Source organism: Scyliorhinus torazame, chromosome 17, assembly GCF_047496885.1.
Source record: "Scyliorhinus torazame isolate Kashiwa2021f chromosome 17, sScyTor2.1, whole genome shotgun sequence".
Lineage (NCBI taxonomy): Eukaryota > Metazoa > Chordata > Chondrichthyes > Carcharhiniformes > Scyliorhinidae > Scyliorhinus > Scyliorhinus torazame.
In genome coordinates this window covers 160888421-160903386 of record NC_092723.1, presented here as the reverse complement: position 1 = coordinate 160903386, position 14966 = coordinate 160888421, and the positions used below count along the sequence as shown (strand labels likewise).

At 42.5% G+C, this 14966-nt stretch overlaps 1 protein-coding gene across 11 annotated transcripts in view; it reads left to right on the top strand.

Annotated features, from left to right (window-relative positions):
• Nucleotides 1-14966, top strand: part of usp42 (ubiquitin specific peptidase 42) — a 147133-nt gene that overhangs the window by 99512 nt on the left and 32655 nt on the right. For 8 of the 11 annotated variants that reach the window (XM_072481510.1, XM_072481509.1, XM_072481512.1 and 5 more), the window contains 8 exons: nt 1939-2039; nt 2131-2272; nt 4993-5757; nt 6653-6835; nt 8380-8474; nt 9444-9644; nt 10893-12335; nt 13241-13569. In XM_072481510.1, coding sequence (XP_072337611.1) covers nt 1939-2039; nt 2131-2272; nt 4993-5757; nt 6653-6835; nt 8380-8474; nt 9444-9644; nt 10893-12335; nt 13241-13569 — 3259 coding nt within the window. The remainder of the gene's footprint in view (nt 1-1938; nt 2040-2130; nt 2273-4992; nt 5758-6652; nt 6836-8379; nt 8475-9443; nt 9645-10892; nt 12336-13240; nt 13570-14966) is intronic. The other 3 variants (XM_072481513.1, XM_072481514.1, XM_072481515.1) reach the window with 3 other exon arrangements.

Sequence of the window (14966 nt, the reverse complement as noted above, 5' to 3'; positions counted from 1 at the left end):
ATATTCAAAATCCTCTCACTGCAAAGGCCAACATACTATTTGCCGCCTCCACTGCCTGCTGTACCTGTGCACTTAATATATAATGTGAACAGTTAGGGCCCTAGCACACACATCCCTGTGGTTACCCCACTAGTTACTGCCTGCCAATCGGAAAAAGACCCATTTATTTCGACACTTTGTTTCCTATCTGCTAACCGGCTTTCTATCCATCTCAAGAAACTAGCCGCAATCCCATGCGCTTTAATTCATCTAGAAACGTATTTGCATATGGTGTCCAATCCAGTGTTTTTCAAACTTTTTTTCCGGGGACCCATTTTTACCAACCGCGCAACCTTCGGGACCCAACCCGGCCGACCCATGCCGGCCGACCTACGCGACCCACCATTTACAAGGTGAGGAAATGGTTTTGGGTCCCTCTGGCTCCAATGGTCCCTTTGGTCCCCCGAACTTGAAAAAAAAAAAGGCTGCGACCATATTTTTAAAAATGCGGTCTCACTGCACGTGCGTGCCCGATCATCAGTGCACATGCGCATAGTTTTGCGCATGAGCGCCGATGATCGGGCACGCATGCACTGTGCGGCCAAATTATTTTAATCTGTTCCTTGCCATTTTGAAGGCCACTCGCAGCGGGCAATATTAAAAGCCGGCTGCTGCGCATGTTGAACATAGAACATTACAGCGCAGTACAGGCTCTTCGGCCCTCGATGTTGCGCCGACCTGTGAAACCACTCTAAAGCCCATCTACACTATTCCCTTATCGTCCATATGTCTGTCCAATGACCATTTGAATGCCCTTGGTGTTGGCGAGTCCACTACTGTTGCAGGCAGGGCATTCCATGCCCTTACTACTCTCGGAGTAAAGAACCTACCTCTGACATCTGTCTTATATCTATCTCCCCTCAATTTAAAGCTATGTCCCCTCATGCTAGACATCACCATCCGAGGAAAAAGGCTCTCACTGTCCACCCTATCCAATCCTCTGATCATCTTGTATACCTCAATTAAGTCACCTCTTAACCTTCTTCTCTCTAACGAAAACAGCCTCAAGTCCCTCAGCCTTTCCTCATAAGATCTTCCCTCCATACCAGGCAACATTCTGATAAATCTCCTCTGCACCCTTTCCAATGCTTCCACATCCTTCCTATAATGCGGCGACCAGAATTGCACGCAATACTCCAAATGCGGCTGCACCAGAGTTTTGTGCAGCTGCAACATGACCTCATGGCTCCGAAATTCAATTCCTCTACCAATGAAAGCTAACACACCATCCGGCCCAGGGGACTTATCTATTTTCACACTTTCCAGAATTGCTAACAGCTCCTCCTTATGAACCTCAAGCCCTTCTAGTCTAGTAGCCTGAATCTCCGTATTCTCCTCGACAACATTGTCTTTTTCCTGTGTGAATACTGACGAAAAATATTCATTTAGCCCCTCTCCTATCTCCTTGGACTCCAAGCACAACTTCCCACTACTGTCCTTGACTGGCCCTACTCTTACCCTAGTCATTTGTTTATTCCTGACATATCTATAGAAAGCTTTAGGGTTATCCTTGAGAAGTCTTTGGCAGGTAGGATCATGTCCCCTCCTGGCTCTTAGCTCTCTCTTTAGGTCCTTCCTAGCTAACTTTTAACTCTCGAGTGCCCTGACTGAACCTTCATGTCTCATCTTTACATAAGCCTCCTTGTTGTGGCTGATTTGTGCGATCGGGAGCGCCGCGACGGAAATCTCCGCGACCCTCCCGACACCCGCCTGCGGGTCGCGTCCCCGAGTTTGACACTGCCTGGTCCAAACTATAGCTTGTAGATTTTGGATTCATGCAGTAATTCACTTGTATATCTTGAGAATATAGTTTTGTATTGGAAAGTTACCAGCTTTCACAAGTCTGCATGTGCTACCTATTATATTTGAAATTAAAAATGTAAATAAATTTATTCCCAGGCCAGTAATGGACAGTGGTACCAGATGAATGATTCTATTGTATCTTCAAGTGATATCAGATCAGTGCTAAACCAACAGGCCTATGTGCTCTTTTACATCAGGTATTTAAGCAAACTATTTCTTTAAAATTATTTCACTATTCTCAGAACTTTACCTATTCTTTTACTAAAATAGCGATTCATAATTTTTCAGATCCTATGACTCAAAAAATAGCTCCGAACATTCTAATCACCCAGGCCAGTCATCTCCAAGGCCACCCGTCAATCAACGATTGACTACCAACCAAACCATGTCTGGTTTTATTGGACCACAGCTCCCTCCACACAGGACCAAGGTAGGAACAATAGAAAGACCATTTGACTTTGATTAATCAGTTAACCATTTATTTTTGGCCTGGTTGAATAAACTGTGCCATAAATAATCTAAAGGCATTTCTGTCTTGAATCCCAATAACTTTTTTTTTTTTTAAACATAATATTGATATTTGCATGGCAATTTCCGAAAAAGGATCCAGATAGTAGAAATGTAATCCCTGCATCAAGGGGAGATGGTGGGATTGTGGTAATGTTGCTGAACTAGTAATCAATCCCACCATGGCAACTGGTGGAATTTGAATTTGGTAAATAACTGGAATTGAAAGCTAGTCTCAGCAATGGTGACCATTGTTGTAAAATCCCATCTGGTTCACTAATGTCCTTTTAGGGAAGAAAATCTGCCATCCTTACCTGGTCTGGCCAACACATGATTCCAGACTCTCAGCAAACCACTCAGTTCAAGGGCAATTAGGGATAGGCAACAAATGCTAACCTTGCCAGCGCCGCCCACATTCCATGAAAGAATTTTTTAAAATCATGATTGAATTGATCATTTTTATTTTAGCTTGAATGAACATAAGAATATTTTGGTTTCCAAGGTGAACCTCACTTTTTTGTAAATCAAATTGGTAGTTAGAACGGGAGAGCTAGAGTACTGGAAGAATGAATTTCATTGAGCCAAATTGCCGTTTCTCTTTCTTTGCTTGTTTCCAGCTCACAGCTCACCAGAAACTCAAAAGTATTTTTTAATAATCTGACCTCTTGCATGGAAGGTAGAATCCTATGTATGCTTTTGCGTATGTATGATGCCTATATATTTGTGTGTGTGTGTGATATTTCAGCATTCCTTATTGGAATGTAAATTTGAGATTTCTTTGATTCTAGTTTCTAGCTAACTGTTTACCTTCCAAGGTATTAGGTAACAAATTTGGGAGTTAAAGAGAACTCTTTTTGCAGCAAATAGTTATAATCTGGAACGCACTGCATGAATGAGTGCTGGAAGTGGATTTAGTAGTAACTTTTTAAAGGATATTGAAGGAGAGAAATTTTTTTAAGTATATTTTTATTGAGTATTTTTCCATTTATAACAAACCAAACAGTAACCTCAAACAGTCCAGAAAACTAATATCAAATAGCACAATATCGTACAAAAGGAAAGAAAAAAGCACCCAATCCCACCCAAAGAAAGACCAAAATAACCCATCTCCAATAATAGCTACCCCATCCCACCCTTAACAGCTGATGGTGATTAACTCTTTAAAGTAGGAATCGATTGGCTGCCACCTCAGGTAGAACCCCTCCACTGACCCCCCTAACGGTGTACTTGACTGTCTCCAGATATAAAAATTCCATGAGGTCGCCCAACCAGGCTGAGCCACTAGGCGGAGCGGAAGATCTCCATCCTAGCAGAACTCTCCTCTGGGCTATCAATCAGGCAAAGGCAAGAACATCCGCCTTCACCCAGGTCTGTAACACTGCGAGTCTGACACCCAGAAATTACCAATATAGCTCCAGATCAGTGTTAAGAATCGTTGACATGATGCTAAAGAAGTTGACCCAAAAGCTTACCATCCTTGGACATGACCAGAAAATGTGGGTATGGTTAGTGGGTTCATGAGAGCACTGCTCACACTTGCAATGTGTTAGGAAAGCAGGTCAGAGTTTTAGTGATATTGCAACAATCAATGATGAGGTCAGTTTTGCTCAACCTAAATTAAAAACATAATAATGCCTAGGAAAGAGTTCAGAGAATAGTGACGATTCCAGGCCTTGGGGATTTAAGTTTTGACGATCCAACCACTTTGTTGCTGTTTTTGAAGGGCGGCATTAGTGATCTTTAACGGTACAGATAAGAGTGAAATAAGTAAGCTGTTTAACTTGGACATTGAGTGTAGGACATAATTACAAAATTCATAATACAAAATACATGGATTTAAAGATTTATAAGAAGCAAAGTTTATTCCCCAGGGTAATGGGCAGTAGATGCCTGCAGAAGTGAGTTAATTCGGGGGTAATTAAGGCCCTTGGAAAAAAGCTGAAGAAACTGAATCTTTTTATAATCAAATAACAGCATAAATAACAAAGTGGGAAATGTAGTGCTAGAAATTTGAATGATCAGGTCATTTGCATTGTGACTTCAGTTGTGAGGATTGGATTTGCCATATGTGGGCTCTGAATGGAGGGGGTAAATTAGCCAAAATGTCGCCTTTTTCGTGGGACTTTTTAAATTGCAGTGGCAATGTCAGTTTTTGTTTGTGGCTTTGAACCAAAAGACTTCTGCCTATCTACATTGGGGCAGGCAGAGCATAGTCCTGGTTCTGTGAAATGGCACAATTAAGGACCTGGCTCCCATCCTCTGTTGATCTCGCACTTTGCTGGATATTAGATTAATTAAAATAGCCCAAGTCTCGATCTTCAGTTTATATATAATCAGATATTGTAGATTTGAAATCATCTAGTTTGATGAAATGGACACCTTTTTTATTTACAATCAGAAGTTTGGTTTGAAATGACCTGCATGTAAATTCAGGGTCTATTTTCCTTTTTGGTTTTGCTGTACACAAAGAATGGAAGATTCAAAGAAAAGTTGACCCTTTTGCTTATGAGTAGCCTCTGCTGTTTTAATTTGTTCACGGAGTGACGGTTAATACTGAATTTCCAAGTAGTTCTGTTGATATTAACTTGCTTTTCAAACATTCTGAACGTTTTGTATTTAATAAATTGTTTTCCTGCACCGCAGAACTCAAATCACTTAATAAATGGAAACTGCTCACAAAAAGAAGTCCCCAGCAGCGCAGCACCCAGTACAAGTGGAATCAGGACCATTTCTACTCCGCCTGGACCCTCTCCGAGCCGGTCATTGCCCAGACCAAGTGTGATACCTGAATCTTCCAAAAGGCAAAAACTTTCCTTCAGTATACAACCTTCCAAGCAAGGGACAAGGCAAGCTCAGACCCAGACCAACCTCCATTGTAGTCCGTTGGAGAACTTGTACAAAACTCCATCCAGTGTTTCCCATACTAACATGTCTCCATCTACCTCAGGAACCTCAGCCACAGGATCCCCACCCTCTGCTCCAACTGCTACAGCCGTCACAGCTGCTCAGCCAGTAGCATCCAACACTGCCTCATCTCACTTATTGGTTAATGGTCAATCCAAAGGATCTTCCAGTTCTTTAGTTCCTTATAATGAAGAGTCTTCAGAGGACTCTGATGAAGAGCCGAAGGGCTTGATTAAGGAAAATGGTTATGTGAAGACTGTGAACGGAGCGATTAATGGAACTAGACCCAGTACACATCTCAAATTAAACTCTGTGTCTATAGCCACCAGTGACAGTTCACACTCTGCGAATCTGCCTGAGGGAGTTGCAACAAAAACTGATGTGCTTAGGGAAGAGGGCGACTGTGGCAAGAATCATCAGCCCTGTGAATCCACTGGTACTCAGGTGCAGCCTGTGAATTGTTCTGCAAATGGTTTATCAACTACAAAGGGATCACCAGATGAAGTAAGTAGTCAATGGAAGAGTTAAGTTGATTTATGTCTGCTCACTATTGTCCTTTGAAACAAGCCAGGATTTTCTGATCCTGCCTGTGCCAATTCCCACCGTGGGCAGGACTGGAAAATTTGAAGTACAGCCAGAAGTCCACAGGGCTGGAAAATCCCACCCCAGAGCTGCTTTTTATCTATCTTCTGCTTCCTGATTGAGCAGTTTTATGGTAATGCCCGGAACTGAGCAGATTCACACTGATTCTACATTTAGCAACTGGGTGATGCTCATCTTTCCTTTCCTGAGCTGTCCAGTTTGCAGTTTTATTTTTTAAAAGTCTAGAGTTAAAATCCTTTTGGATGCCAGGATCTAGTGAATGATGGTACATTTTATTTGATTCCCTACTCGATAGTTTACCATTCAAAAAGGATTGTGTTCCATTATCGCAGTGCTTGTATTTGCATGTCACCATCTTAGATTTAGCAAGTATATGGCTTGGACATGAGCAATTGAAACCTGCACAATGGTTTCATCACATTACGTTTTGGCCAGTAGATGGCAGCAGACATGGGGATGTAAAGGAGAGATCCTATTTAACTTGCTTAACATGTAGCTTTCATACCCACTGAGCACATGCAAAGTACACCAAAGCGGAGGCTTTAAATGGTAAAGTTTTAAGCTGTGGCTCTGTGTATGTTGCAGTCTGGAAAATATAAGAAATTCCAAGAAATTAGTCACGCTTAACTACTTTGACTAACTGTCCTACCAACCCACAGAGTGTTACGTTCTTCAATGCGCCTTTGATCTTCAATTTTTATCATCTCTTTTGATGTATTTTTACACGGTGGGTAAGGAGGATTTTTAAAAAAAAAATTTTTTTTAGAGTACCCAATTCTTTTTTTTTCCAATTAAGGGGCAATTTAGCATGGACAATCCACCTATCTGCATATCGTTGGGTTGTGGGAGTGAGATCCACGCAGACACAGGGAGAATGTGCAAACCCCACACGGACAGTGACCCAGGGCCGGGATCGAACCTGGGACCTCGGCTTCGTGAGGCAGCAGTGCTAACCACTGCACCACCGTGCCGCCCTTGGGTAAGGAGGATTTTTGAACAACTTGTGCACCCGGTGTCTCCGTGGGTTTCACCCCCACAACCCAAAGGTGTGCAGGTAGGCGGATTGGACATGCTAAATTGCCCCTTAATTGGTGCTGTAAGACTTCTAACTAAGATATATCACCAAGCTTTCGAACCGCTTCAGATATCTTTCTGACTTCTCACTAGCCAACTCCTTGACTTGAAACAAACGGTACCCTGTCCGCTCCCAGTTCCTGTTTGTTCCTTTAACTTCAGGCTCCCTGAAAATTCATCTTCATTTCTCTAGTTTTCTTCAGTAGTTGTCCTTTAGATTTCTGGCAATGGCTTTCTTGACCATCAGTCCATTGTATGGATTTTCTTCTAGAAAAGCTGAGATATTCTCTCTCTAGCCTCCTGTCACCAACTGCTGTAGCTTCCAGCTAAAAGTAAAGAACAAAAAAACTTTTTTTTCCTTACAAGAGCCTCTGGTTGCTAAGTAACTATGTTTATTCTTCATGCCATTCTCTCTATCACAGTTGGAACTTAACCAACCCCAGCCCACAATGCCTTTGTCTGGCTTGAATCAAAGTATAGGTCCCTTGCAGACACAAACATTAAATTAAATTCACCTCAACCGATACCTTCTACTGTTTATCAATATAAATCCCTTATTTATATTAAGGAATTTATATATTTATATCCCTTAAAACTACCTTTGTTTTCCTAACATCAGAATGTTATCGGCATAATATCATTTATATAAACAAACTCTTACTCATTTGCAATGTTTTCTAAGCTCTTGTCAATTTTATTTGAAGTGGGCCATTACGTTTTGAATTCCTGTTTGGTTATTAGTTCTGTGACTAACACTAAATTAACTGTAGCACTTGTGTCGTAACCAATTTTTTAACCGCAGTATGAATGCATTAGCATTGGATTTGGGAACAAGAGTAGGTAATTCGGCCCTTCAAGCCTGTCCTGCCGTTCATTAAGATCATGGCTGATCTGGTTGTGCTCTCAACTCTACTTTGCCATCTGCCCCATAACCCTTGACTCCCTTGTCTTTCAAAAATCTGCCTAACTCGGCCTTGAATAAATTCAATGACCCAATCTCTACTGCTTTCTGAGGAAGAGAATTCCACACACACACACTAACCACGCTTTGAGAGAAACCATTTCTCCCCATCTCCATCTTAAACAGTAAACCTCTTATTCATGATTCGCGACTCTCCTACAAGGAGAAACATCTTCCTGGTATCCATCCAATCAAATCGCCTTAGGATCTTATACGTTTTAAATAAGATCACCTTTTATTCTTCTAAACTCCAATGGATATAGGCCTAACCCATTCAACCTTTTCTCATAAGATACATCCCTCCTCTTAGGAATGAGACGACTGTCTGTATGTACATGTTTCTGTGAGTTCGTGTTTCGGTGTATGTGCGCGGGCGTGTTTGTGTGTGTGTGTTTATTATTCCATCACTAGTAATCTGTTACAAATTCCAAGATTCTTCCAAGCTGTTGTGATAATTAGTAATTGTTTCAAATATTTGATCACCTCAGGCTAGTACTGTTCCTCTGAATCCAAACACTGAAAACATTATGTCAATCTCTACAAGCAGTAAAAAGCAAGAAGAACAAGATTCAGAAGAAGCCAGGTAAGATTAATAGTCCTGAATTGCAGTATTTAGAAAAGAACAACTCCGGTCACATTGAAAAGTGGATTTCTAATCCAATCTCACAGATTAGTTTTGACGCACTAGCACTACGATACGTGTCTTCATATTCAATGTATATTTCAAACAGGAAAAGGTTCATTTTTGTGTCTATCTGGATGAGCAGAACCAGCAGCAATTCATTGAGGAAGAAATGTTAGCCTCGCAGCGCCAGGGACCCAGGTTCAACTCGGGCCTTGGCTGACTGTCTCTGTGGAGTTTGCACGTTCTCCCCGTGTCTGCGTGGGTTTCCTCCAGGTGCTCCAGTTTCCTCCCACAATCCAAAGATGTGCCGGTTAAGTAGATTGTCCATGCAAAAATTGCCCCATGGTATCCAAAGAAGTGCTGGTTGGATGGGGTTATGAGAATAGGGCAGGGGAATGGGCCCAGTTAGGGTACTCTTTCAGAGGATTGGTGCAAACCTGATGGGCCTAATGGCCTCCTTCTGCGATGTAGGAATTCTATGGACTTTGGGTAGACTCTGTTCCTCTTCAGATAGAACTGAGAGATTTGCGCACACAACCTCAGGTTAACAGCTTGTCATGTTCCCCTGACAGTGCTGTGCATTGGTTATTTTCTCAATTCCTGGGTTGGGGGTTGAAAGCGTAGTCTTCAAATTTAGAGCTGAGAATGCTTCCCAATTGGGCAAGCTGGCGCCTGAGTAGTTTACACAGCTAATCAACCTTGTCAAACTCTGATGTGTTGGTCAAGCTGTCCTTCCCTTGTTGTACTAAGAATTTTCAAACTTTCAGATGACCATAAGACATAGGAACAGAATTAAGCCGCTCGGCCCATCGAGTCTGCTCCGCCATTCAATCATGGCTGATGTTTTTCTCATCCCCATTCTCCTGCCTTTTCCCCATGACCCCGATCCCATTATTAATCAAGAATATTTCTATCTCTGTCTTAAAGATACTCAGTGATTTGGCCTCCACAGCCTTCTGCGGCAGAAGAGTTCCACAGATTAACCACCCTCTGGCTGAAGAAATTCCTCCTCATCTCTGTTTTAAAGGATCATCCCTTTAGTCTGAGATTGTGTCCACTGGTTCTAGTTTTTGCAACAAATGGAAACATCCTCGCCAAGCCCACTCTATCCAGGCTTCCCAGTATCCTGTAAGTTTCAATAAGATCCCCTTCATCCTTCAAAACTCCCAACGAGTACGGACCTAGAGTCCTCAACCGCTCCTCATACGACAAGCTGTTCATTCCAGGGATCATTCTTGTGAACCACCTCTGGACCCTTTCCAAGGCCAGCACATCCTTCCTTCGATATGGGGCCCAAAACTGCTCACAATACTCCAAATGGGGTCTGACCAAAGCCTTATACAGCCTCAGAACTACATCCCTGGCCTTGTATTCCAGCCCTCTCAACATGAATGCTAACATTGCATTTGCCTTCCTAACTGCCAACTGAACCTGCACGTTAACCTTAAGAGAATCGTGAACAAGGACTCCCAAGTCCCTTTGTGCTTCTGATTTCCTAAGCATTTCCTCATTTAGAAAATAGCCTATGCCTAAATTCCTTCTTCCATAGTGCATAATCTCACACTTTTCCACATTGTATTTCATCTGCCACTTCATTGCCCACTCTCCTAGCCTGCCCAAATTCTTCTGCTGCCCCCTTGCTTCCTCAATACTACCTGTCCCTCTACAGATCTTTGTATCATCTGCAAACTTAGCAACAGTGCCTTCTTTTCCTTCTCCCAGATTATGTATATTGTGAAAAGTTGTGGTCCCAGCACAGACCCCTGAGGCACACCACAGTCAACGGCTGCCATCCTGAAAAAGACCCCTTTATCCCCACTCTTTGCCTTCTATCAGTCAGCCAATCCTCTATCCATGCCAGGGTCTTTCCCTTAACACCATACTCTCAAGAAGAAAATAAAGAAATGATCTACATTTAACCATGAACCTAATGGCTAGTATAGAGATTGTTCACCTGTCTGGGTTATTAATCTGGGTGCAAAGCTGCAAAGGAATTGTGGATGGTGATCTGCATTTCTCAGCTATTTGCCACTCGAAACAGCTGAGCAGAGCTTGGCTAAAAAGTGCCAGCTTATGATTTGACACTTCCGCTATTGGATATGGTGATATTCTCAGCATTTTTAGTAGAATTGTCACCCAAACTGATTAGTGTGCCTGATGGAGACAGTGCAAGTTTAATGTACATAGATTTTTACGAGCAGGATTTCATTAATACAAGCAGATTTCACTGTTATTTGTAGAGAGGGTCTGAGTCATACGAGTCTGAGGTCTAACAAAATGAGCATTGATAGCCTACCCACTTTCTTTCAACCCTTTTGCGTGTTAATATGTTTTAGATGATTATTAAGTTATCAGTAATATTTGTTTCTGTTACAGGGGAAATCAGCACCACTTTCTAATGTTTTCAGAGGCCAGTTCTGCAATAAATCACAGTGGTGGGGGTGGTGATGCAGACACCGTCCATGCGTACATGGCTGACAAACCAGCAAGCTTACCGATCTCGCCACTAAAAGAAGCCACAGATGGGCCATCCACATCATCCACAGTTAATCCTTTTAAAAGCAACGGTGATCTTCAGAGAAATATCGCTGAATGCCATCTTGCTAACAGCAGTTCCAATAACCAGTGTACTCTCCAGAAAGTACAAGCAATCCCAGAAATTACTGATATTGAGAACAAGACTCATGAAAAATTAAGACCCAGTCAGATCAAAGAGGCGGTACAGATAGATGACCACAAAACCAATGGTCATGTTTTTGAAAATAAACAATCTGGTCAAGATCTAGGCAATAAGGTCGAAGAAATTGAAAATCACAGTAATAAATCTCAATCTTATAGCAACCAGGAAAGTATGTTGGAAAATGAAAGCCTGCCTAGTAAGGAATACTCTTGTAAGGGAATATCTAATCAAGGTGAAAACTGTTCAGCAGGAAACGATGATCATTACACCAAAAAAAATCTGTCTGATGGGGGAACAAATAATCAAGACAAGAATTGGGTAGTTGAAGAAAGTAGTCAACTTGTCAATAAAGATCAGCCTCGAGAAGAGAAGGAACCAAATCAAGATGGACAGCAAATATCAGAGCAGCAACCAACAAATGGAGCGGAATCTCCTGTTAAGGAAAGTTCAAATTGTAATAAGAACAGCATTTCAGAACAGGACCTCACTTACGAAGAAGTGATCCTGTCTCCAACCAGGGTTATGACTGGTCCAGAAGAAAACCAGGTTCAGAAGGAGGAGAACTCTGTTACTGTTCATGCAAAATCTCGAAGTAGGGAAAGGACTAGTGCAGAAAAGAATCACATTTTGCTAAAGGATAATTATAAAGGTGAATCCAATTATAGGCACAGATCGAGGGAACACAAAGATAGAAGATTGTATCAAAATGAAAGGGAGTTTGAAAAATCAGCGAGTTGTAGTTACAAGAACTGTTCCCACAAGCAGGACTATTATCAAGATGGGAGAATTGACAAATATAGAAGAGAAAATGAGTGTCCAACTGACAGGCAAAACTACAGTAATTCAAAGGCAGGATCATTGCTGGCTTACCATACTTATCAGGATAGGTTTCACAGAGAGAAACACAATTCAAGCTCAAATGGTAGGACTTGGAGCTATCAGTTTGAACATAATGAACTGGAACACAAATCTGAGCACAAAAGAAAACACAGTGACAGCGAGAATGGCGAAAGTGATGTTGAAAGGAAATGCAATAAACTGTTGCGGGATCGATCGTCTGAGGAGAGGAGAATGAAAAAGCATAAGAAATCAAAGAAGAAAAAGACATCAAAAGACAAATACAGAAATAGAGACCATAGGTATAATTCATTGCTTCGTTGTGATTGTTGTAGCCTTGACTTTAGTGTTCGCCAGCTTCCCGTATCAGTATTAAACTGTTTAAATGTTTCAAAAGCCTCTACTGACACATTTCTTCACTGTTCCCAGATTATTTTGCAGCCATTTTAACTTTTATTTCCACTTTTAACCCAGTTTGCCTACGCAGTGCTATATGTACCTCCAGGAGCCTCTTTGATGGGATACCAAGAGACTGAGCTGAATCTTTGCAGTTCATACTTAGTTCAGCCCATTTGTAGTTTGGCTGAGAATGAGGCAATCTGCATTAAATGCTTGCACCCAAAGTCATGCATTATGACCAAAACACCAAGTAGAGAGTTAATTTTAGAAATAACTAAAATTGTGAACTGGAACCTTTTTTCTAATTTTGCACCCACCAAGCAGCCTTGACAATGGTTGGCTTTCGGGTGAAGCTCCTTTGGCTTTCACTGAAAAATGTGTGTAAACGCCAAGATGGACAAAGGAATCCTGATTCTACCAATGTGATTTTAATTTGCCAGATCGGATGAGACTCCCGTGCTCCAAGTGAGTACCAGTTAGCATAAGGCATCTGTTTGGATTTGATTTGATTAGCACTGGAGATATGTGAACAATCATTCCTTCTCCTTGAGAGACCCTCTTTTTAAAGTTAAATCGGTTCTGAGAAATTTATGATGTTCTGACCAGCATTCTGTTAAATGACTCCTGTAGATCAGAGAAAGATTTTGACTTGTACATATGTCAATACCAACAGCCACATGGACAGAAATTTGAATAATGGCCCTTTCTAGCCCAGTAAGCGAGACCGTGTGAACATAAGAGTGAAAGGCTTTCTATTTGTATTTAACAGTTTTGCTGGACACTGATGAATATAGTCTGCATTTTCTAGGCAACAACCGTTGGACATGTCAGAGGTGAACTCTGATATCGATGAAAGAAAGCACAGGAAAAAGAAGAAGAAAAAGAAGAAGAAACGGCATCACAGTGACAAAGACGGCCATTACCAAAAAGAGCATCATCATTCCAGGAAACACCAGAGCACGAAGTCATCTAACGGCGGTAACAAATGGGAACGGTTGTGTGAGCCAATTCGAATTGTCTGCTCTGAAGATAAGATGATGCATGGATGTAAACAAGCATGTGATGATCAAATGTCACAGAAAGCAAAGCTTGCACATTTGGACAGTAAGCTGAATGGTCCCCATATCCACGTTAAAGGTAGGAGCTGTAATTAGTTAAATGAGCATCTTTGGTAAAAATGTAAAGCCAACCTTAATTTGATCACTTATCCTTAAGTTTGATTACTTATTTATTGTTAGAATGAGGATTAATAATTCTATACATCTACTTCCGATGGCGGCCATGAGCTGATTGGTCGCACACAAGGTGACTCCTGCTTGGAGGCTTTGGTTTTGGCCCTTTCGACCCGGTTAATGGCCGCTTTGTCTGGAAAAAGTGCAAAATAATTGGAGGAAATTGTTTCTCCTCCAAAGTGTAATGTCGGCAGGTTACAACACCTGGCAGAAGTCGGGTAAAGCCTTGACTTGAGGTGAAGGATCCACATGGAGTAGCTGTGAGCATGGCAGAATTGGAAACGCCATCGTCGTCCACCCCACTGTCTGTGGAGCAATTGATGGAGTTCATCGAGGAGGCGTTTAGGCACCATCAGCAAGAGACACAAGAGTACTGGTCCAAGGCGATTGAGGGAGCAGTAGCCCATCTATGCGGGGCTTTGGAACGGGTGGAGAAACTTTTGGAGTCGCAAGGTGCGACGATCTGTCAGCGCCCGGATCGTGTCATTGGAGGCTGAGGGGGCAATGGTGGGAGAGACCTGTAAGGTGGTGAAGGTGGGCGACCAGGAGAATCAGTACAGGTGGCAGAACTTCAGAAAGGTGGAACTGGAACTGCCAGAGGGGTGGAGGGAATCAGTGTGAAGGACTAAATGTCAAGGATATTCACTAAGCTAGTCGAGGAGGGGGTTTTTGAGAAGCCCCCGGAGGTGGATCAGGCCCACCAGCCGAGAGCTGGGAACCACCGCGGCGGTGATTGTCCGGATGCACATGTTTCAAGAAAAGGAGAAGATTCTGAGATGGGCAAAGGTGACTGTTATTGGGAGGGTCAGCGGATTCTGATCTACCAGGACATTGGGGCCGACCTGGCCAAACGCGGGCAGGTTTTAACGGGGCCAAGGCGGCACTCTTTTAGAGCAAAGTTCAATTCGGGATGTTGGCCATTTGGACAAGAGGGGGGCTTGGAGATGGAAAGAGGTTCGTATTGGGACGGTGGACCTTAATATAATCTTTATTGTCACAAGTAGGCTTATATTAACACTGCAATGAAGTTACTGTGAAAAACCCCTAGTCACCACATTCCGGACCTGTTCAGGTACAAGGAGGGCAAATTCAGAATGTCCAATTCACCTAACAGCACGTCTTTTGGGACTTGTGGGAGGAATCCGGAAAGAAACCCACGCAGACACAGGGTGAACATGCAGACTCCGCACAGACAATGACCCAAGCCGGGAATCGAACCTGGAACCCTGGAGCTGTGAAGCCATAGTGCTAACCACTATGCTACCGTGCTGCCCAGGGTAGAAAGGAGGTTCCCAAACCCCC